The following is a 26,393-nucleotide window of genomic DNA, read 5'->3' on the forward strand; positions in this document are numbered from 1 at the left end:
GATGTTAGAAAGTATTTCTTCAATCATAGAGGTGTTAAGTGGAACAATCTGAAGAGTAATGTAGTGGAGACAGGAGCCATACATAACTTTAAGAAGAGATACGAAACAGGTCACTGAGCAGGATGAGATTGGGCCTAGTAGCGGTTAGCGGAGAGGCGGGCCAGGAGCTGTGAATCGACCCTTGCACCCACAAGTAGGTACGTATAAGTAGGTGAGTACACACACACACAGACTAAGAGACATAGACTCACAATGCACGATGAGTGTAGTAGAGTTGGACAGCGGGGATTTCGGTCTAGTGGGATTCTTGGCCTGGCACACCACCTTGGCTCCATGATGTTCTCTGGTGGTGTTGATCACTAGCGTCGAGGTGCTGACTGAACTGCTGCCTGGGTTATACTCTGGACCCTGCAAGGCAAAGACGTAAATCTAAAAGCTTAAGGGAATAAATAATTTCTAAGAGGAGAGTGCCTCCATGTTAAAGAGTTAGTGATCTAATTAACTAGAACTACGGTTCGATCCCCTGGATAAAACCTGTATATCATACCTCCCATTAACCAGGCTGCATATGACTCCATCAGGTTTAAAGCTTTCACTGGGAGTAAAAAATCGCATCTAGACTAAGATAAATATAACACACTTCAAGACTTTATTTTACATGAACATATTTTTAAATTATCTTGCAGATGTACCTTTAAGAACAAACGAGCGTTTCTGGGTCGACAAGCCACTAGAGCGAGGAAATACAACCCAAGTTACAATGAACAAATGGAGACACAAATATTGTGGTAGACGTTATATTAGCCATTCAGTGGCTGGTATACAAAGTCACTGCTTCATCATGACACTGACTTTACACAAATAACCCGCACATAAAAGAGAGAAGCTTACGACGACGTTTCGGTCCGACTTGGACCATTGACAAAGTCACATTGTCAATGGTCAATGGTCCAAGTCGGACCGAAACGTCGTCGTAAGCTTCTCTCTTTTATGTGCGGGTTATTTGTGTATCGTTCCAGTCACGGTATTGTGCCTTTTTGTTATTTATTGACACTGACTTGATGAAGTCAGTGACTGATAAGAACAAAAAGGCACAATACCGTGACTGGAACGATACACAATAACCCTTTTTGTTATTTATTGACACTGACTTGATGAAGTCAGTGACTGATAAGAACAAAAAGGCACAATACCATGACCGAAACAATTCATAAATTGTAGATGAATGGTTCAGAGAACCGGCACGTTGATAAATTAGACACATGTGCAACTCTTGGGTATCTTATTGAGGAATGCTGTATTCTATTCAAGATTGATGGACTGACCACATCGACTCCAGGTTGAGGGACTGATTACCTCATTCTCCTCCTGTTCTTCATGATTCTCCTTTATATGGATCGATGAAGCCATTGTGTGGCGAAACGTTTCCTCAATAAAGATACCCAAGAGTTACACATGTGTCTAATTTATCAATTCATAAATTACCCGCATGTGGGACAAAGAAACTTGACGAGGTTTCGACCCGACCTGGACCATTAACTAGCCACACACTAACACACGAGGGTATGTGAGCCAGTATATATACGAGAGGATGGCCCTTTTCTTATATATTTACTGGTTCAATTACCTGCGTGTTAGTGGATAGTTGCCATTGGCTGTTGTATGAGAGGACAGTTACTATTTGCTTCTGTATTAGAGGGTGTGTGACTAGTTAATGGTCAAAGTCTGACAAAAACGTCGTCTAACGTTTCTTTCTCCTCTGTGTGAGATCTTTGTCTCTCTGCGTCTCTCAGGTTTCTCATTAATAAATGGGCTTATCTATATGTTGACTTAAATAACTTACGTAAACAGAACACCAAATTAAGTGGAGGTTTTGGTTAAGTTTTACGTTTTTGTTATATCTGTTTCTCAACCTGATTCCAGCATAAAAAGTCACAGACAATATTTGAGGTTGGTTACCTCTCCCACTCCATCAGTTACTTCTCCCAGGCGATTCAAACAAGAGAGTTAAGGTAACACCTCAATGGGCCTCATCAGGATTCAATACTAGGTTCGGCATACAGAAAATGGAAAGACTTAGGCTCAGTTTCCACTAATATACACGAGCTGTTCCAGCTAATAAAAACAAATGTCATACGTGGATAAATGCCTTTAACTCTCTCTCTCTCTCTCTCTCTCTCTCTCTCTATATATATATATATATATATATATATATATATATATATATATATATATATATATATATATATATATATATATACACTGATCTCTGGCTGAAGGGGACTCGAACCTACGAACCTTGGAACAAGGTACGCAGTGCTATACCAAACTCACCACACTGGACCAACACCTTGGAGTCCAGCTTGCGCTAGACTTTGATCTAAGGCAGCCAGCTTTCAGGGAGAAGGCTTACAGCTTTTCAACTCATCCCTTGCATGCATCAGCCTAGATGAAAAGCTGTAAGCCTTCTCCCTGAAAGCTGGCTGCCTTGGATCAAAGTCTAGCGCAAGCTGGACTCCAAGGTATTGGTCCAGTGTGGTGAGTTTGGTAAAGCACTGCGTACCTTGTTCCAAGGTTCGTAGGTTCGAGTCTCCTTCAGCCAGAGATCAGTGTTTGTGTATACTTATATATATATATTATATATATATATATATATATATACTTATATATATATATTATATATATATATATATATATATATATATATATATATATATATATGTCGTGCCGAATATGTAAAACTGGTCAATTAGCAGGAACTCATTTAAAATTAAGTCCTTTCTAAAATTTTCTCTTGTACGTTTAAAGATATATTTTTTTCATTAGAGATGATGTAAAAATTTATAATTTTGCACCATAAGAATCTTACAAAACTTACCTAACCTTATTATAACAAGCGTAATTTATTTTAGCCTTATCCAACTAAATATATTTTAGATACGTTTACAATAATTTAATACTAAACAAACACAACGAAATATATTTTTTTCGTTAGGTTCAAATGATTTTGGCGAAATTATTGCATACACAAATTTTCACTTGTCTTATATGGCAAGATGAGCGTTGCTATTTAAGCCAAGATCGCAAGTTCTGCCTATTCGGCACGACATATATATATATATATATATATATATATATATATATATATATATATATATATATATATATATATATATATATATATATGTATGGATGGGGTATGAGTGAGGGAGATAAATAAATGAATCTAAGAAAATAAGAAAAAGCAAAAGGAATAAACAGAGTGCAATAAATCTCTCAACATAAAATATAAAAAACGTGACTTGGATACAACACTAAACGCTTCCTGTCAAACGAATGACATCAATAAAGAATCAGGATTAAGTATAAAAACCTTCCATTTAACCGTACGATTCCCTTTGATGTACCGACACCACTTCTATTGATTGAGGTTCACCAGCCATCACTGGTATATCTACACTCACCCTCCCTGGTATATCTACACTCACCCTCCCTGGTATATCTACACTCACCCTCCCTGGTATATCTACACTCACCCTCCCTGGTATATCTACACTCACCCTCCCTGGTATATCTACACTCACCCTTCCTGGTATATCTACACTCACCCTCCCTGGTATATGTACACTCACCCTCCCTGGTATATATACACTCACCCTCCCTGGTATATCTACACTCACCCTCCCTGGTATATCTACACTCACCCTCCCTGGTATATCTACACTCACCCTCCCTGGTATATCTACACTCACCCTCCCTGGTATATCTACACTCACCCTCCCTGGTATATCTACACTCACCCTCCCTGGTATATGTACACTCACCCTCCCTGGTATATATACACTCACCCTCCCTGGTATATCTACACTCACCCTCCCTGGTATATCTACACTCACCCTCCCTGGTATATCTACACTCACCCTCCCTGGTATATCTACACTCACCCTCCCTGGTATATCTACACTCACCCTCCCTGGTATATCTACACTCACCCTCCCTGGTATATGTACACTCACCCTCCCTGGTATATATACACTCACCCTCCCTGGTATATCTACACTCACCCTCCCTGGTATATCTACACTCACCCTCCCTGGTATATCTACACTCACCCTCCCTGGTATATCTACACTCACCCTCCCTGGTATATCTACACTCACCCTCCCTGGTATATCTACACTCACCCTCCCTGGTATATGTACACTCACCCTCCCTGGTATATATACACTCACCCTCCCTGGTATATCTACACTCACCCTCCCTGGTATATCTACACTCACCCTCCCTGGTATATCTACACTCACCCTCCCTGGTATATGTACACTCACCCTCCCTGGTATATGTACACTCACCCTCCCTGGTATATGTACACTCACCCTCCCTGGTATATCTATACTCACCCTCCCTGGTATATGTACACTCACCCTCCCTGGTATATCTACACTCACCCTCCCTGGTATATGTACACTCACCCTCCCTGGTATATCTACACTCACCCTCCCTGGTATATCTACACTCACCCTCCCTGGTATATCTACACTCACCCTCCCTGGTATATCTACACTCACCCTCCCTGGTATATGTACACTCACCCTCCCTGGTATATATACACTCACCCTCCCTGGTATATCTACACTCACCCTCCCTGGTATATGTACACTCACCCTCCCTGGTATATGTACACTCACCCTCCCTGGTATATCTATACTCACCCTCCCTGGTATATCTACACTCACCCTCCCTGGTATATGTACACTCACCCTCCCTGGTATATGTACACTCACCCTCCCTGGTATATGTACACTCACCCTCCCTGGTATATCTACACTCACCCTCCCTGGTATATGTACACTCACCCTCCCTAGTATATCTACACTCACCCTCCCTGGTATATCTACACTCACCCTCCCTGGTATATGTACACTCACCCTCCCTGGTATATCTATACTCACCCTCCCTGGTATATCTACACTCACCCTCCCTGGTATATCTATACTCACCCTCCCTGGTATATGTACACTCACCCTCCCTGGTATATCTACACTCACCCTCCCTGGTATATCTACACTCACCCTCCCTGGTATATGTACACTCACCCTCCCTGGTATATGTACACTCACCCTCCCTGGTATATGTACACTCACCCTCCCTGGTATATCTACAATCACCCTCCCTGGTATATCTATACTCACCCTCCCTGGTATATCTACACTCACCCTCCCTGGTATATCTACACTCACCCTCCCTGGTATATCTACACTCGCCCTCCCTGATATATCTACACTCACCATCCCTGGTATATCTACACTCACCCTCCCTGGTATATGTACACTCATCCTCCCTGGTATATGTACACTCACCCTCCCTGGTATATCTACACTCACCCTCCCTGGTATGTCTACACTCACCCTCCCTGGTATATCTACACTCACCCTCCCTGGTATATCTACACTCACCCTCCCTGGTATATGTACACTCATCCTCCCTGGTATATGTACATTCACCCTCCCTGGTATATCTACACTCACCCTCCCTGGTATATCTACACTCACCCTCCCTGGTATATCTACACTCACCCTCCCTGGTATATCTACACTCACCCTCCCTGGTATATCTACACTCACCCTCCCTGGTATATCTACACTCACCCTCCCTGGTATATCTACACTCACCCTCCCTGGAATATCTACACTCACCCTCCCTGGTATATCTACACTCACCCTCCCTGGTATATCTACACTCACCCTCCCTGGTATATGTACACTCATCCTCCCTGGTATATGTACACTCACCCTCCCTGGTATATCTAGACTCACCCTAGTATATCTACACTCACCCTCCCTGGTATATCTACACTCACCCTCCCTGGTATATGTACACTTACCCTCCCTGGTATATCTACACTCACCCTCCCTGGTATATGTACACTCATCCTCCCTTGTATATGTACACTCACCCTCCCTGGTATATGTACACTCACCCTCCCTGGTATATGTACACTTACCCTCCCTGGTATATCTGCACTCACCCTCCCTGGTATATCTACACTCACCCTCCCTAGTATATCTGCACTCACCCTCCCTGGTACATGTACACTCACCCTCCCTGGTATATCTACACTCACCCTTCCTGGTATATCTACACTCACCCTCCCTGGCATATCTACACTCACCCTCCCTGGTATATTTACACTCACCCTCCATGGTGTTTGTACATTCACCCTCTCTGGTGTAACTACACCCACCCCTGTTGTAACTACTCCTGGTGTAACTACACTCACCCCTGTTGTAACTACTCACTCCTGGTGTAACTACACCCACCCCTGGTGTAACTACACCCATCCCTGGTGTGACTACACTCACCCCTTGAATAAGAAGCCAAGCAAAGTTAGGTGTTCTTGACTGAAAGGTTTCCAGCGTGGTACAGTGGATAACGCACCAGCCAGCTAGTACTGGCACTGGTTGGCATGGGTTCGAATCCCACTCCGTTTCAGGCAGTTTAATCTTTGGTTCGACCCCTCAAAGGGGGTTCGTTGATGCTGATGAGGGGCTTTTGATCTATGGAATTGAACCTGTGCTCCAATTTCTTGAATGTCTTCCATCCCCCTACTGCTACTATTTTTACTACTACTGCTACTACTATTACTACTACTACTACTACTATTACTACTACTATTACTACTGCTAGTACTATTACAACTATTATTACTATTGCTACTACTATTACTGCTACAACTATTACTACTGCTATTACTACTACATCTATTACTGCTGCTACAACTGTTACTACTACTACTATTACTACTGCTATCACTACTGCTATTACTACTGCTACTACTATTACTGCTACAACTATTACTACTGCTATTACTACTACATCTATTACTGCTGCTACTACTGTTACTACTATTGCTATTGCTATTTCCACTGCTATTACTACTGCTACTACTACTAATACTACTCCTATTGCTCTTACTACTACTACTACTACCAATAATAACCCCTGTTTGAACCATTCTGAGACACTCACCTAGCAGGCACAAAGCTGACTACCTCTCGACCAACTGTTAGAAACTGTCTGGATGGTTTGTTAGGTTTGAGGCATCTCGACTGCGTGAGGGTGGTTAATGCTGTATAGCACTTGTATGCCCAAGGCAAGAACAACTCAATCTCCAGCGTCACTCTCTTGCGTCACTCTGTTGTGTTGCTCTCCTGCGTCACTCTCTTGCGTCATTCTCTAATGTCACTCAGTATCACTCCTCAAGGTCTCACTCTCCAGCGTCACTCCCGTAGCACCTTGGCTGTCATAACCCCTCACACGAACACCATGGCAACAGGATGGTCCCTAACTCACAATAACCGTCCCTAACTCCCACCGTCATTCCTAACTCCCAACGTCATTTCTAACTCCCACCGTTATTCCTGACTCCCAACGTCATTTCTAACTTCCACCGTTATTCCTGACTCCCACCGTCATTCCTAACTCCCACCGTCATTCCTAACTCCCAGCATCGTCCCTAACTCCCAATATGGTTCCTAACTCCCAACATCGTTCCTAACTCCTAACATCGTTCCTAACTCCCAACATCGTCCCTAACTCCCAACATCGTCCCTAACTCCAAGCATAGTCCCTAACTCCCAAAATCGTTCCTAACTCCCAACATCGTCCCAAACTCCCAACATCGTCATTACCTGCCAGCATCATCACTAACTCCCAACATCGTTCCTAACTGCAAGCATCGTCCCTAACTCCCAACATCGTCCATAACTCCTAACATAGTCCCTAACTCCCAACGTCGTCCCTAACTCGCAACATCGTCCAAACTCCCCACATCGTCCCTAACTCCCAACATCGTCCCTAACTCTCAACTTCGTCCCTAACTCCCAACATCGTCCCTAACTCCCAACATCGTCACTAACTCCCAACATCGTCCCTAACTCCCCACATCGTCCCTAACTTCCAACGTCGTCCCTGACTGCCAGCATCATCCCTAACTCCCAACATCGTTCCTAACTGCAAGCATCGTCCCTAACTCTCAACATCGTCCCTAACTCCAAGCATCGTCCCTAACTCCCAACATCATCCCTAACTCCCAACATCATCCCTAACTCTCAACCTCGTCCCTAACTCCCAACATCGTCCCTAACTCCCAACATCATCCCTAACTCCCAACATCGTCCCTAACTGCAAGCATCGTCCCTAACTCCCAACATCGTCCCTAACTACAAGCATCGTCCCTAACTCCCAAAATCCTCCCTAACTCGCAACATCGTCCCTAACTCCCAACATCGTTCCTAACTGCAAGCATCGTCCCTAACTCTCAACATCGTCCCTAATTTCCAACATCGTCCCTAATTTCCAACATCGTCCCTAACTCTCAACATCGTCCCTAACTCTCAACATCGTCCCTAACTCTCAATCTCGTCCCTAACTCCCAACATCGTCCCTAACTTCCAACATCGTCCCTAACTCCCAACGTAGTCCCTAACTCCCAACATCGTCCCTAACTCCCAACATCGTCCCTAACTCCCAACATCGTCCCTAACTCCCAACATCGTCCCTAACTCCCAACATCGTCCCTGGCGAGTTCAGCTTCTCCAAAAAGCCATTCCAAGCTCCTCTAAGTCTGGTGTCTTATTTTTTCTTGAGTGTCTGAGCTTTGCACAAGTGTCTTAAGTATCTTAAGAGAAATGTCTAGAGAATTGTCTTAAGACAAGTGTCTTAAGACAAGTGTCTTAAGACAAGTGTCTAAAGACAAGTGTCTTAGGACAAGTGTCTTCTCTTCATGACTTCGAGTTTGTTGACATTTTCTTTGTTTCGATGTTTGATTGATTAGGTTTTCGTTGACTGGGTTTTTAATGAAAGTGATTCTTCTTTGTATTGTTTTTAATGAAAGTAATTCTTCATTGGGTTGTTTTTAATGAAAGTAATTCTTCGTTGTATTGTTTTTAATGAAAGTAATTCTTCATTGGGTTGTTTTTAATGAAAGTAATTCTTCGTTGTATTGTTTTTAATGAAAGTAATTCTTCATTGGGTTGTTTTTAATTAAAGTAATTCTTCGTTGTATTGTTTTTAATGAAAGTGATTCGTTGTATTTGTTTAATGAAAGTAATTCTTCGTTGTATTGTTTTTAATGAAAGTAATTCTTCATTTGGTTGTTTTTAATGAAAGTAATTCTTCGTTGTATTGTTTTTAATGAAAGTAATTCTTCGTTGTATTGTTTTTAATGAAAGTAATTCTTCGTTGTATTGTTTTTAATGAAAGTAATTCTTCGTTGTATTGTTTTTAATGAAAGTAATTCGCTGTATTATTTTTTAATATAAGTAATTCTTCATTGTAATTTTTTTAATGAAAGTAATTCTTCGTTGTATTGTTTTTAATGAAAGTAATTCTTCGTTGCATTGTTTTTAATGAAAGTAATTTTTCGTTGTATTGTTTTTAATAAAAGTAATTCTTCGTTGTATTGTTTTTAATGAAAGTAATTCTTCGTTTTACAAGTAATTATTCTTTGTGTTGGTGCTTCATGCAGTAATTTTTGGGTATTGTTTGACGTTGCTATTTGTTGTATTGTAGCTATATGATGTAGTTCTTTATTCAAGTTGTATGATATAGTTTTTAACTGGTGTGTTGTATGATGTAATTCTTTATGTTGGTGTTGCACGATGTAGTTTTTATTGGTGTTGTATGATGTTCTTTAATGGTGTTACATGATCTTTTGTTGTACTTCTATTGTATGATGTTCTTTGTTGTTTTGGTGATGTATGATGTAAATCTTTGTTGTATTTTCTTATGAAAGAACTTTTCGTTGAATTTGTTTTACGAAATAATTCGTCGTAAAATTAGATTTTTAGAGAGTTAATCTCGCTCTAGTGGTATCTTATGTAATAATTTATTTTTGCGTAATCATTTCCTACAGTCACGCACGTTCTAAGTACTGTAATTAATCACTATACATACATACTTACATTATATATATATATATATATATATATATATATATATATATATATATATATATATATATATATATATATATATATATATATATATATATATATATATATATATATATATATATATATATATATATATATATATATAATGTCGTGCCGAATAGGCAGAACTTGCGATCTTGGCTTATATAGCAACGTTCATCTTGCCATATAGGACAAGTGAAAATTTGTGTATGCAATAATTTCGCCAAAATCATTCTGAACCTAACGAAAAAAATATATTTCATTGTGTTTGTTTAGTATTAAATTATTGTAAACAAATCTAAAATATATTTAGTTGGGTTAGGCTAAAATAAATTGCTCTTGTTATAATAAGGTTAGGTAAGTTTTCTAAGATTCTTTTGGTGCAAAATTAAAAATTTTTACATTAACATTAATGAAAAAAATATATCTTTAAACGTATTAGAGAAAATTTTAGAAAGGACTTAATTTTAAATGAGTTCTTGCTAATTGACCAGTTTTACATATTCGGCACTACATATTTATATATAGATATATATATATATATATATATATATATATATATATATATATATATATATATATCTTTCAACACACCGGCCGTATCCCACCGAGGCGGGGTGAACCAAAAGGAAAAACGAAAGTTTCTCCTTTTACATTTAGTAATATATACAGGAGAAGAGGTTACTAGCCCCTTGCTCCCGGCATTTTAGTCGCCTCTTACAACACGCATGGCTTACGGAGGAAGAATTCTGTTCCACTTCCCCATGGAGATAAGAGGAAATAAACAAGAATAAGAACTAGAAAGAAAATAGAAGAAAACCCAGAGGGGTGTGTATATATGTGCTTGTACATGTATGTGTAGTGTGACCTAAGTGTAAGTAGAAGTAGCAAGACGTACCTGAAATCTTGCATGTTCATGAGACAGAAAAAAGGACACCAGCAATCCTACCATCATGTAAAACAATTACAGGCTTTCGTTTTACACTCACTTGGCAGGACGGTAGTACCTCCCTGGGCGGTTGCTGTCTACCAACCTACTACCTATATATATATATATATATATATTTATATATATATATATATATATATATATATATATATATATATATATATATATATATATATATACATATATACACACAAGCAAGTACATTCCCATAGGACGTCTTCACTTACGTAAATTGCAACAAGGTTATGTTAGCCTATGTTATTTTTGGTACAAAATAAATACGTGGAAGTATAAAAGAAAATCTTGTATTTTACTCTTTTCCACTGGATAAAAGACAAAGCTTCAGCTAGCATAGGTTATTTGAACGAAAGAGATATACAGTATACAAATAATCAAAATTAAATGAAGATAAGTGTAAAGGGATTGACCAGTAAACCAGTGGAAGGCCTCGGTCAGATAACCAAAAGCTCCAGTGGCGGGTCATCACTAATACCCACGTCAGGAGGCATTTATCTTGTTTCCTGACGAATCTTATTGAACCGAAATGTTAAGTAACTTAAAAACGATAGGTGACTTTAAATAGTTTAAGGTAAAAAAATTAACAAATTTATTTCATACCATTTCGCTGAAGTCATAACTAGAAATTTTTTTTTAGGGTTGGAATGATAACGTCCAAGAGGCCACGAATAACGTGTAACCGCCCGGGAAGAATTTAGAGGAGGGTCCAAGAGCTGAGACTCGATATTGCAGAAGCAACTAGACGAGCATAGTTCCTTACTCATTTTGTTATATTTTCAAGAACATAAATTTTCTGTTGATATTAACAATCTGTTGATATTAACAAAGTTGATATTAACTTATTCAACAATTTGTGTCTTTACCTTCATTCAGTTTCAAGCAGCAGTTGGGTCTGTCACAACCGATGTTTACTAAGTACAAACCCTCGTTTAGGTTCAATTAATGATGCTCTTGTTGTAATTAGTATCCTGGCCTCATTCCAAGCAGTGGTGTGGGCTCGATCCATAGTCCGTTAATAGTGACACACACACACACACACACACACACACACACACACACACACACACTATCGAGTGCTTTAAAATACAAAAGTTTGTATAATCACGGTAATCAGGTTTTTAACTCGTGTTCTGGTTCACTGTCGTTGGACCCAAATGTTTTAATGATGACAAAGGTGAAGAAAGCACATACGTTGTTGAACAAGCTTTTATTGCGAGAACGGTTATGACTTGCTCATGATCTACGCAGAGCGAAACATCCTCCCTGTAAAACTCTGTGCTAGTTTAAACAGGCATATTTGTAGGGATATATTCGCCATTATCCGCCACTCTAAGGGATATTAATATGAAACACTAAGTTAAAATCTTTAATCAGGTTGAGTTAATTTGCATATATGATTACTAAGCCGGGAGGAACAGCGAGCAGGTAAACAAAGGTACCTCGCTGCATCACGTCCTTACTCCCTACACCTCTGTACTTTGTTGCCAGTGAAGGGCTCTTGGCTCTAGGAATAGCAACTCCCCTTAATCGAATCAGACCTCATTAACTCTCATTTCCCCAGCAATGTATAATCCCGTACACAGTAATTAGTTTCTCCTATGTGCTGGTTATTTATGTATTATGTATTATTTATGTATTTTTTTAATGAAAGTAATTATTCGTTGTATTGTTTTTAATGAAAGTAATTCTTCGTTGTATTGTTTTTAATTAAAGTAATTCTTCGTTGTAATGTTCTTAATGAAAGTAATTCGTTGCATTATTTTTAATGAAAGTAATTCATCGTTGTATTGTTTTTAATGAAAGTAATTCGTTGTATTATTTTTAATGAAAGTAATTCTTCGTTGTATTGTTTTTAATTAAAGTAATTCTTCGTTGTAATGTTCTTAATGAAAGTAATTCGTTGCATTATTTTTAATGAAAGTAATTCATCGTTGTATTGTTTTTAATTAAAGTAATTCGTTGTATTATTTTTAATGAAAGTAATTCTTCGTTGTATTGTTTTTAATTAAAGTAATTCTTCGTTGTAATGTTCTTAATGAAAGTAATTCGTTGCATTATTTTTAATGAAAGTAAATCATCGTTGTATTGTTTTTAATGAAAGTAATTCGTTGTATTATTTTTAATGAAAGTAATTCTTCGTTGTATTGTTTTTAATTAAAGTAATTCTTCGTTGTAATGTTCTTAATGAAAGTAATTCGTTGCATTATTTTTAATGAAAGTAATTCTTCGTTGTATTGTTTTTAATTAAAGTAATTCGTTGTATTATTTTTAATGAAAAAGTCATAATACAGTGGCTGGAATAATCAGCAGATAATCCACTCATGATAGGAAATTTTAGAAGACATTTCGGTCAGTAAGTTAAACTTTCCTGGAAAGTTATTATTTAGTAAGGTTACATTGTCTTTATTTGGGAAGCTGTAAAAGCTTTAATTGGGAAACTATTTTAGCTATACTTGAGAAGCTATGTTAGCTTTACTTGGAAGCTATATTAGCCTTACTTGGGAAGCTAATTAGCTTTACTTGGGAAGCTGTATTAACTTTACTTGAGAAGCTGATTAGTTTTACTTGGGAATCTATATTAGCTTTACTTTGGAAGGTATATTAGCTTTGCTTGAGAAGCTAATTAGCTTTACTTGTGAAACTATATAAGCTTTACTTGGGAAGCTACATTAGCTATTGGGAAGCTAAATATTAACTTTGTCTAGAAAGCTTAAGTAGCTTTGCGTGAAAAGCTAAATTACTTTTTCTTGGGGAAACTATATTATCCTTGCTTGGGCGGCAATATTCGAGAACTTTAACGGCATAATCACATCAGGAAAAAAACAATGTTGGGACATTACACAGGAAAGTTCTGAGAGGCGATCGAGCCTCCTCTGCTCCACTTGAATGACTCGCTCAGGTTTACCGCACCACATAAAGTGTAATAAGATCTCTCTCTTTTATATAAAAATGAAATAGATGAAAAAGTTGATTAGTTGATACTCAAGACTCGACTAAGACTCCGCTAAGATTTCTCAGCATCCCCTTCACGCGGGAGATGAATCTCTCTCTCTCTCTCTCTTGTTTACCCTGGTTTAAATGCTGGAGAGGTTTCACCCTGAGTGTGCTCACGCTAAATTACTTGTGAAAATAATTTTATACGAAACTACTACCACAGTTGCATTTTATGGGAAAAAATAAGCCAGATCATATAGTGTTATTTTTTAAGTAGTAAATCTTAACACTTTTTTTTTATGATTTATATGCATATTTTAGCTAAAAATTGAAGTTAAGTCTAAAAAATGAAGTGATTCCCCACGTAGTCATGTATGTCCTTTATTGTGATGCTTAGATTTAGGCCCTTAAATGCGTCGATCATCACCAGTACGTCAGCGGTAGGAAGAACGTAATATAGCTTTTATGTAAATATCTTTTGGGGCCAAAAATACACTGATCAGTGGATACAAGGAATGAAGAAAAGACACAGGCGCAGCGCAAGCTTATACTTAGTCAACGTTTCGCTCTGTGTAGAGTTTTTATCATTAGACTTCATAAAACTCTATACGGAGGGAAATGCTTAAGTGATATATCCTTACTTTACATCTGTCTTTTTTTTTAATTAATTGCTCCTTATTTGTGATTCCCCGAACTGTGCAGTTTTCGTTGTCCTCATCACGACCTGCTTTTCATATTTTTTTACGGAGTGGACCAGTGTTTTATTTATCAGGATGTTTTACGCTTTTTATAATAATAATAATAATAATAATAATAATAATAATAATAATAATAATAATATTTACCAGGAAGCTTTAGTGTATACTGCACTGCTGGCAGACTGGTGACATACAGCCTTAATGACCTTCATTTCGTTGGTAGGTTTCAAACCCAATTAACTAAGAAAGTGAATTAGAAAAATAAGCTGTGCTTATTTTCCCAAATAAGCACAGCATATATAAGAAATTGGGGAAAAACCTGCATAAATGTGTCGGAGCATCACGTAATTAATATATTTAAAGGCTGTTAAATAATACTAACGCTAGTTTGACAGCTTAGATATTTTAAGAAGGATAACGAAAATTACATTATGTAAACTTTTCAACGATTCTTATGTCGCTAAGTCAGTTTTTGTTAAAAAAAATAGATGTAAACAATGCCAATTTTCGTTAATTTATATCCCATTCCACAAGAACACTATAAAATCTGAGACTTTTTTTTAATCCATGGAACCAATTAGCGGAGTGTCAACAATAGTGAAGAAAAAATACACTCGGCAGAACAAGCTTATATTAGGGCAAAGTTTCGCTCTGTGTAGAGCGTTATCGAGTTATGACAAGATAGAGCGCTGCGCAGAACCCAACGTTGTTCCAATGAACAAAAAGGCACAATAGCGTGACTGGAACAATACACAAACAACCCACACATGGGAGAATGAACCTAGGACAACGTTTCGGTCCGACTTGAATCGAAATGTCGTAAAAACTTTCAGTCTTTTGCTGGGGGAGAGGGTATTTTTGTGTCGTTCCAATAAAAGCTTTTTCTGTACCATGAGTCAGTTCCATACTAATCTATTTAGTGATTAAAGTGTTCTTAATAGTGGGCAGTCCTTAATAACCCACGTGTATTCGACTGTTCTTAAGTTTATAATTAACCTACAAATTAGAGATAAGTCTTAATACGATAATTTCCAAGTCACGAGAGTCGTGACTTGATAATGATCCAAAATAACCTTAAATGTCTTCTTATGATTCACTTCTAATTGTTGCAGTCGCAGTATTGTGTCTTGTGTTTCTCGTAATTGTAAATTGATGCAATCACGGTATTGTATTATTTATGATTGTGAATTGATGTAGTCACGGTATTGTGCTGTGTTTCTTTAATTATGAATACAATCACGGTATTGTTGTGTCCTTCATGATTGTGAATTGTTGCAGTTACGATATTGATGTATTTTTAATGATTGTGAATTGTTGCGGCCACGGTATTGTCTTGCACGATTCATAATCGCGACTGTTGTAGCCACCGTAATAAGTTTTAAATTCTTCATGAGTTTCAATAAAATAAGGGTGACCTTTTTCTTTAAGACTTAGTCATTAAACTTTTCAATAAATCTCCGATTTATTGAAATTGTGTGATGATGGTGATGATGATAATGAAGAAGATAATTGTGATGCAAGGATCATCACTGAAAATGCTATTTCAGTGTAACATTCTGATTAGTTTATAATGTAATTGTGGAGATGGTGAGAGGTGATAATGACGGTGATGATGAAAGATGATGAAGTGATAGGGATGACGAAGAATGTGATAATGATGGTGGGGAAAAATCGTACACAGTTTTACTGTGGCTGAACTCCATTCTTACCCTTCTAGGCGAGTGTTTTGATACTGCTACTGGTGAAGGGCTCTAGATAGCGGAAATTGGAACTATTCTTTCCCTCATCGGATCAAAGCTGATAACCCTCCTCCTAGACCCTGTATGAACCATACTCTCCTTGAACTACCCCATAATTCTCCAATGAGTTACAGAATCAGTCATTTTTCATTCCTCTCTCTGTTTTGAATCACATCCTTAATAAAATGGAAAATTAATTACAAATCATGACTAATTATAACTAATTGTGACTAATCAGTAATAACTAATTTTAATATGCCATAAATAATTAGTTAGAAGCTGTGGTTCACAGCTAGCTGTCTACGAAAGCTAACAGCTAGTGATGCAAGACGCTCTAGCTTTGTATCACGCCTCGGCATTATTTTGCGTGCGTGTGTGTGTGTGTGTGCGTGTGTGTGTGTGTGTGTTTGTGTGTGTGTGTGTGTGTGTGTGTGATATTCACGTCGTCGTAAATGCGTAAAGGAGAATTTATGGCTTCTGATTTCTCGAAGGCACCTCATCGACTTTTTTTTAATATCAAACACTATATAAAACATTTCATAATTATAGATTTTGTTTAGCTTCGTAAACAAGCATCGCACCAAATACATTATTTCAGTAATACTCGAAACATGGATATATTACATTCTTCATATTCCTAGGAATATGACACCTTGATTGTAATGACAGAATATTTACTTGTACATAGTGTTGAAAGGCAATCATTAGACATTTTATCTTATTTCCGATTGCTTTTGTCTGTCAGCACTGTGTACAAGGAAATATTCTGTTATTACAGTGTTTCAGGGTGTGATATTCCTGGAAACGTGGGGAAAGTATTATCTCAAATTTTCGAGGTAAAGTAATATCGTGTATCTCTGAACATGCTTCATATTCTGGTTGTGTGCTGACACACACACACACACACACACACACACACACACACACACACACACACACACACACACACACACACACACCCACACACACACACACACACACACACACACACACACACACACACACACACACACACACACACACACACACACACACACACACACACACACACACACACATCTCTTTCGTGCTTCACTTTTTCTGTAGAAAGAAGAGCTGTAATAAACTGCTGTCCAGGTTTCAGCTGAAGTGGATCAGTTTCGTGAGCATAATAGCGACTTGTTGATGAGGACACACGAATATTTTTTTATCTGTTTCGTGACATAAATGGAAGTCTGCAGGTTCTGGTGTCTTTCGGGTTTTCAATTGGAATATGTGATATGTTTCTAACAGTGCCACATATACGAGATGAAAAACAAAATTAAATACCACTTGCAACATCTGACATTCTTCTTCTTTTTGATTTGCCGGTACTCTCCCGGCCCGGGCCTTTTCCAAGTGGTGGCCCGGCCTTGACTCCCTCTTTAGGGAGTGTCTGAGACCTAAGTCTCCCATGGGAGGAGGCACAAGTACCTCCTCATCTTTGGGACCAACTGTCCCCAGGCCTAGCCACAAGCTAGGCCTCTCTGGTCCGCCATCCCCGCCCCAAGGGGGCAAATGGGAATGGCAGTCTTATGAGCTAAAGGCTCGGGCTCAGGCACCTACCCTACCCTAGAAGGGTTAGGCATGGTGTCGATCAACATCTGACAGGCGCGGTTTGCATTTCTAATTTGTTAACCAAACGCATGTTGTTGATATAGCCGTTGGATGCAAGTGGCTTTCCAATACGTTTATTGGTGTGTATAAACTTCTCCAGTTAGTTTAATTTCATGCCTACGTATTGTTGTCAACAAGTTATATCTCGCTTATCATGCCATCATTATGTTGTCATATCACTAGTATGAAATCTAGACTTCGTTAGTCGGCAATAACGATAACATTAGGTTCCTGTTTTGTCTTATTGTCCCACACATATTTGTTTTGTTTACCCGCAGGAAATTATGATTTTCATAACAACACCAGGGATTTTTAATGTATCTTCTTTATTTTCTAAACTTTTCTTCCCTGTGTACACCATAAAGTTTAATACTAGACCATTTTCACAGTCACGCATCACAATTTGTTAAAAAAGTGATGTCTTTTCTTGAGTATATATTGCCTGAAAGAAAACCTTCCTTTGAATAACATCAGAAACTCGTTGAAAACAATGTTCCCGAAGGGTTAAAAGAGATCATTAAATTTCTTTTTCAAGTACGTAATAATTTCTCTGTCTTTGCAAAAAAAAATTCCTCTCTGGGGATTATTTCTGTCTGAGAAATACAACATAAGAAGTAACAAGAGCAACAAATGAAATGGCATGATTTCTTTGAAAGTTGATGGTGTTACATATCTGTCTACTCATCAATATTTCGATGTTATTTTAACATGAAGCATTACAACATTGTTGTAAAGCAACGACACATCCCTGTGCAATATCAGTATCTTTCTACTATCGAAGCTGAAATTTCACCTACTTATTTTCTGTGTCTAACGGCGAACCATCATCTAGGACCCCGTCAGGAAACGCTTGTCCTGTTTCCTGACGAATCTTACCTAACATGTGTCTAAGTGGTTTATCACGCCTTATGAATCAATGTTTATGACAACTTAATCCAAAACCGTACTACCAAATTAATTCTTAGTAAAGCTACTGCTTGGGTTATGTTATAAATTAGATGATGTACATTGATAACTCCCAGCTTGAAAAAGAACGGGTTAGAACTCTTATCGTTAAACTGTAAAACACTTCAACGGAGAGAGAGAGAGAGAGAGAGAAACAGACAAGCACACACACACACACACACACACACACACACACACACACACACACACACACACAAACTGAGACTGGCTGAATCAGAGAAGACGAAAATACACGAGAGAAAGAGAGAAACACCATCTCTTTCCACATGTCAGGAAATCCCACCAGAATTTTTACTCGTTTGTGGGGAGACCGTCTCTTGGAAAATCACTGATCCAGCCGACAAACTTCCCACCACTTTCATATTTGCCCCAGAGTGTTCTCTCGCCAAAGTTTGTTCATATTTAGGAAAGATGCGGTAATATTTGAAGAGTTGTTTTCTTGGCGTAATAAAGAAAAGGCCAGAGAGAGAGAGTCGGTGTAGAATATTTGCCAGGACTCGGCAGCCTCTCCAGACGCGTCGAGTCTCGCTTGCTGTGTATGTGTGTGTATGTGTGTGTGTGTGTGTGTGTTGTACACACGCACATGTATGTACACATGTGTGTGTGTGTGTGTTGTACACACGCCCATGTATGTACACATGTGTGTAACTGATTTTTCGTAATATGTTTGTAGCTACAATATCAGAGCGGTGCTCGTAGTATCCTGTCTTCACTATTTCGTAGTTTTTAAATTTCCCGTAATTGAAGCACTACATCCACTCTGATTTAATTCCACTACTGTCCTGGAAAAATTATATATATGTATTTCTTGGAGGCTTTTCTTTTTTCTCTATTCTAGACCCCTTCTAATTTAGTCATGCATTTTTTATTGTGTGTACATCGTACTGTACAGATGTTGCACAATCCATTTTTGGCGTAATGTATGTTGTATGCAGTTTATTTTTAAATTTCTCCATATATTAAAATGCTTATAGTTTGCCTATATAGCATAGGAATTTCTCACAGAATCCATTATGGTACCAGATTCCATTGCTTCTCATGCATATAGGCTTTATACATTAGGTTAAATATTTTTGAGAGAGCTATTATAGCTCTCTCAAAAATATTTTTACATCTTCCCTTGTATGTTTGGTGTTCAGTACCTGTTTGTGTACTGGTGCTGTCCTTGTTTCCAGTTAACACTTCTTTGAATCGTTAATTCAACATCTTGTACTTAGTTGTCATTTATCGTAAGCTATCTTGTTTCTTTCGTTGTATTACCTGGTCTTCCACTCTACTAAGGTTGCTGGTGGCCTGATAGGCAAGAGTCTCACCTCACACGCTAAGGGCCTGGGATCGATTTTCGGAAAAGGTGAAATTATTGGGCGTGTTTCCTTACACGTGTTGTCCATGTTCACTCATGAATGAGTACCTGGGTGTTAGTCGAGTGGTATGGGTCGCGTCCTGGGGCAAAATGACCTAATTTGACCGAAATGCTCTGCATAACAAGCGGCTTTCTATACAGTAGTATGTCACTGATGTCAGCTAGGACTGTATTCCTTGTACATGTACTTGTAGAAATAAAGATATTATTATTATTATTATTACTATCGTCGTTGTCTGACATTTACATGAAGCAATTTCTGTTCAGACTCGGTTTTATCTGTGTCATTTTCTAATTTTGGCTTAGCCACTTTCCTTATCTTTACAAATTCGTTTCTGGAATTCTCACTTCTCTGATCTCGTCTGTCATTTGCATCCTAATTTTTCCACTCTCTTCTACTTTTCTATTTGCCTCTATGCATATTTGGTTGAACCAGGGGCTCTTTGTTTTTGCCATTTTTCCTTCTGCGTACGAAATTCTTCTCTGCCTACAGACAGTTCCATGTTAGGAAATCTATTTTATGCGTTTTGTGTCGTCAAAGGCTCTTGTTGATAGACACATGGTCTGGGTGTTGTTTTATTTCGTCACCGATTTGTGTTCGTGGGGTGATTCTTGGTTCTTGGCTGAGGTTCTTAAACTTAATCGACTGTATATATATATATATATATATATATATATATATATATATATATATATATATATATATATGTATATATATATATATATATATATATATATATATATATATATATATATATATATATATATATATATATATATATATAATCAATAACAACACTGCGACTGGCCGGTAGATCGAATCCGTGTTGTTTTAGCCCGCCTCATGATGAGCGAAAAGTCACGACGTTCTACCCCACTAGACGATAAAATCCTACAAGAATCACGCACCCAGCAGAGCTAGGTGTTATACTGTGATCCGAGGACATATGATGGTGTGGGTGCCTCAGAACTAATTTCATTCCACTCCTCGTTTGGTGTACTAGCCTCCACGAGCAGTATATATAGTACTGTAACCACGAACGAGTGGTATTTAATCAATAACAACACAACAACACTGTGTCTAGCCGGGGGATCGATCCCATGTTGGTTTAGCCCTCCTCATGGTGAGAGAAAATTCACGACGCTATAACCCACTGGACCATCCAATCCTACAAAGATCACGCACCCAGCAGAGCTAGGTGTTGTCCTCGGATCACGGTAAAACACGTAACTCTGTTGGGTGCGTGATTCTTGTAGAATTTTTCGCTAACGGTGAGGCGGGCCAAAACGACATGGGTTCGAGTCCTCGGCTAGTCGCAGTGTTGTTACTGATATATATATATATATACATTATATATATATATATATATATATATATATATATATATATATATATATATATATATATATATATATATAAAAGAATAACAATTCCTTCCCTAGAAGTCTCTTAGTCTTCCACAAACAACTCCGTTAGTTACACTAACTACCGTAGTGGATTAATAAAAGCCTTCTACTCTGCACAAAATCATCCTCCTTGAGGTAATTTATAATTAAGTATAATTGCGGTCAAAGAGGGATTATCCGTTCTGACATGCCACACTACATTATTACCGTAATCCTTCTTCCTTAGGGCTTCACGTCTCGTGCAGCCTCGTTTCTCTTTAAACATGCACTCTGGTTAAATCTATTCTCTACTGTCCCATGAATATATACTGTGGTCAATGAAGGCCAATGGAGCAAGTTGAGAGAGAGAGAGAGAGAGAGAGAGAGAGAGAGAGAGAGAGAGAGAGAGAGAGAGAGAGAGAGAGAGAGAGAGAGAGAAAGAGAGAGAGATTCAGATTGGGTAGCAAGAGAGAGACTAGTCTCTTATCTCACGAGAGGGAAGAATACACAAATATAGAAACAGAAAGTAGAGTGGAAGCTTTTAAGAAGCAGAGGACGAGGGAGGGTCACGGTGCAGAAAGAATATTTATCGTTTCATCTTGAAAATAAAGTCCACTAAGACGGTTTCATGAAAACTAGAAAATTCCATTACCCTTCATTCCCCGTCCCCCCCCCCCCAAAAAAAAAAAAAGAAAAAAGAAAATCAAATGTAGTAGTCTGATAACATGTACCTTGCCTGCCTCCACTGATCAGGTGGAGTGTACCTCACCTGCCTCCACCAGTCGGAGAGATGTTGCTCCAGCGTCACGCAGGTCTTAAAGTCAGTAATCTGCGGTGTGGACCCCCGGTGGCCAGAGTAATGGGAAAGTTGGAGCACAGTGACTGTCCTCCTCGTTGCCACTACGGCCACTTCCACGCAATTATAACTTGCTGCGGTCTCCGACCTTCAAGGGGTAATGCAATATATCCTCTTCCGCTCATTCGGAATTACTCCTCTAACACGCCGCTAAAGTGACCTCAGGGATCTAATGTGATTTACGGACTCACAGATCTGTTTTTTTTTTTTTTACACTGAGCCTCCCTTCAAGGAAGGAAGGGAAGGGGTTTCTTTGATACTGGAAAAGGGCTCTTGATCCGAAGAATTATAGCTATCCTCCTTATCCTTAGATCATATCCGATTGCATTCCAATGGGTTTATCGCTTCTCATTGTTTTAATGATAATTTATACCGAAACTTGACAAAATTATTATTATTATTTTTAAGCTTGACATTATTATTATTATTGTTATTAAGCTTGACATTATTATTGCAATTAAGCTTGACTTTATAATTATTACTGTTATTATGATTATTAAGTTTTTTTTTTTCAACGCACCTGCTGTCTCCCACCGAGGCAGGGTGACCTAAAAAGAAAAACGAAAGTTTTTCTTTTTATATTTAGTAATTTTTACAGGAGAAGGGGTTACTAGGTCTTTGCTTTCGGAATTTTATTCGCCTCGGCTTACTGAGGAAGGATTCTAACCCACTTCCCCATGGGAATTGTTATTATTATACTAATGGAGTTCCAGTGAAAAATCAAACGGATCATACGCCACCTGGAAATTAGGAGGAATTCAGATATGACCCGGGGAAGTGAAGGGTGTATGTAATATCATGGTTCAAGAGACCTACAATGATATCGAAGCACCTCTCAAGAGGGCAGTGAACCACGAGACTCCGCAGATATTGCAACGCCCACAAATTCATCTAATTAAAATTCGTAATAGGCAAAACATAAGCTTTTGGGTCATGGAATGGTGTATCATAAGCTGTATAAGCTAACTTGAACTTGTAATCTCATATGCACGGTAAATAATGAGACACTGTATCCGATATTGGTCTGTATTAAATCTGTAACAAAAGGAGTTAGGGCCTTCAGAGTAATATGTTCAGTCTGTGAACCACTTGAGGAACTAGTGCGTCCCGAACTGCTTTTATGAAGTTATTAAATGAGCTGATGTTATGGAGAGAGTTAGTATAGATAATGATATTGCAGAGTGGGTTAGTATATCTGTACTTATCGTAGAGTGGGTTAGTATATCTGTACTTATCGTAGAGTGGGTTAGTATATCTGTACTTATCGTAGAGTGGGTTAGTATATCTGTATTTATCGTGGAGTGGGTTAGTATATCTGTATTTATCGTGGAGTGGGTTAGTATATCTGTACTTATCATGGAGTGGGTTAGTATATCTGTACTTATCGTAGAGTGGGTTAGTATATCTGCACTTATCGTAGAGTGGGTTAGTATATCTGTATTTATCGTGGAGTGGGTTAGTATATCTGTACTTATCATGGAGTGGGTTAGTATATCTGTACTTATCGTAGAGTGGGTTAGTATATCTGTTGATATTGTAGAGTGGGTTATTATACGAGCTGATGTTATGAAGTGGGTTGACTGACATGAACTACCATCATATGAACTGTTACTTGCAGGAACTACCATTTTAATTATGATTATTAGCAAGTAGTAAAGGCTAGTTCTTGCCAGTAGTTCCCGTACTAGCGAGAACAACCATTGTAGGAGTGTCACTAACTAGAATTTCCATTATAGGAATGGTTACCAACGAGAATTTGTATTACGAACAAGAACTAAAATAATAAGAGTTACCCAAAAGAACTGCGGGGATAATTACTAAAGAGAACCATCATTTTAGGAGAGCTTACTAGCAAGAACTATCAATATGGCAGTGGTTACTAGCAAGAATTTTCATTATAGTAGTGTTACTAACAAAAAAAAATGACTAATTATATGATATTCTCTGTTTTTGGGGGGAAGTCTTTTTTTTATCTTCAGGTAAAAAAATTTTTAATTTTCATTATCAAATTTAGTTCTTCCTTATATAGATAATACGAATATTTTATATCGGACAATTCAGTAAGTTTCTACTGACTTTTAGATACCTTAAACGACATTGACGTCATAAAACTAGACCGATCGCTATTGATGCTTGTAAGTCAATTCTTTCGTTCAACAACGGAAATTAAAGTGAATTCTTTGTTTTTCGAAGGGAAATAAAATGATTTCGTTTGGTTACAAAGGAAATTTAAATGATTTCGTTTGATTTAAGAAGGAAATTTATCATTTCCTTTGTTTTATGGTGGAAATGGATGTGATTTTGTTAGTTTAACGAAGAAAATGGAAGTGATGTCGATTTACGCGGACACGAAAGTAATTTCGTTAGTTTTATAATGAAATGAAAGGAATTTCGTCACTTTCACGAGGAAAACGAAACGATTTGGCTTCTTTTATAGGAAAATAGAAACGATTTGGCTTCTTTTATAGGGAAATAGAAACGATTTGGCTTCTTTTATAGGGAAATAGAAACGATTTGGCTTCTTTTATAGGGAAATAGAAACGATTTGGCTTCTTTTTATAGGGAAATAGAAACGATTTGGCTTCTTTTATAGGGAAATAGAAAGATTTGGCTTCTTTTACAGGGAAATAGAAACGATTTGGCTTCTTTTATAGGGAAATAGAAACGATTTGGCTTCTTTTATAGGGAAATAGAAACGATTTGGCTTTTTTGTAAGGAAAAATCTAACCGCGATATCGAATGGCATTAACTTTAAGCGTTTTAACGAGTGACGTAACGACTCTGACAACTATGATAGCGAGTCTGATAGTTATGTTTACTTACGTTATAGCTGTGATAACATGAGTGGGGGGGGGGAGGGCTGTAACTTATGAGATTGCTGCAATAACGTACGTGATAGCTATGATAACGTAAATGACGGCTGTAATTCTTGTGATTACTGCGATAACGCACGTGATAACTTTGATAGCGTTTGTGATATCTAAATACTCTAATTGTGAAACAGTATGTTGTGACTATGATAAAGTATGTGATAACTATGCTAACCACCACGATAATGTAAATGATAAGAACATAAGAACATAAGAACGAAGGAACACTGCAGAAGGCCCACTGGCCCATGCGAGGCAGGTCCAAGTCCCTACCGGCTTAAGCCAATGCACCCAACCTAGTCAGGTCAGGTCACACTGACTTAAGGGAGGAACACGGCAACCGACCTGTTAGCACAAGCTATCAGGTCTAACTCACACCCACCCACATCTACTCATGTATTTATCCAACCTATTTTTAAAGCTACACAACGTTCTGGCCTCTATAACGGTACTTGGGAGTTTGTTCCACTCATCCACAACTCTATTACCAAACCAGTACTTTCCTATATCCCTCCTGAATCTGAATTTTTCCAACTTAAAACCATTGCTGCGAGTCCTGTCTAGGCTAGATATTATCAGCACACTATTTACATCCCCTTTATTTATTCCTGTCTTCCACTTATAAACCTCAATCATATCCCCCCTAATTCTACGTCTTTCTAGAGAGTGCAGTTTCAGGGCCCTTAGTCTATCCTCATAGGGAAGGTTTCTGATACATGGGATCATCTTTGTCATCCTCCTTTGTACATTTTCCAGAGAATTTATATCCATTCTGTAATACGGTGACCAAAACTGTGCAGCATAATCTAAATGAGGCCTAACCAAGGATGTATAGAGTTGAAGAACAACCTGAGGACTCCTATTATTTATGCTTCTTGATATGAAGCCAAGGATTCTATTAGCTTTATTGCGAACACTTATGCACTGTTGTCTTGGTTTCAGATTACTGCTAACCAGAACTCCTAAATCTTTTTCGCAATCCGTAATATTAAGATCTACATT

The 26,393-nt window shown here is 38.1% G+C and overlaps 1 protein-coding gene across 1 annotated transcript in view; it reads right to left on the reverse strand.

Moving 5' to 3' along the window:
* The window catches only part of LOC128696186 (protein turtle homolog A), a 382,411-nt gene that overhangs the window by 61,067 nt on the left and 294,951 nt on the right, over nucleotides 1-26,393 (reverse strand). Inside the window, exon 7 of the mRNA XM_070094792.1 lies at nucleotides 252-408. Coding sequence (XP_069950893.1) covers nucleotides 252-408 — 157 coding nt within the window. The remainder of the gene's footprint in view (nucleotides 1-251; nucleotides 409-26,393) is intronic.

The sequence above is a fragment of the Cherax quadricarinatus genome, chromosome 48 (genome assembly GCF_038502225.1).
Source record: "Cherax quadricarinatus isolate ZL_2023a chromosome 48, ASM3850222v1, whole genome shotgun sequence".
NCBI lineage: Eukaryota > Metazoa > Arthropoda > Malacostraca > Decapoda > Parastacidae > Cherax > Cherax quadricarinatus.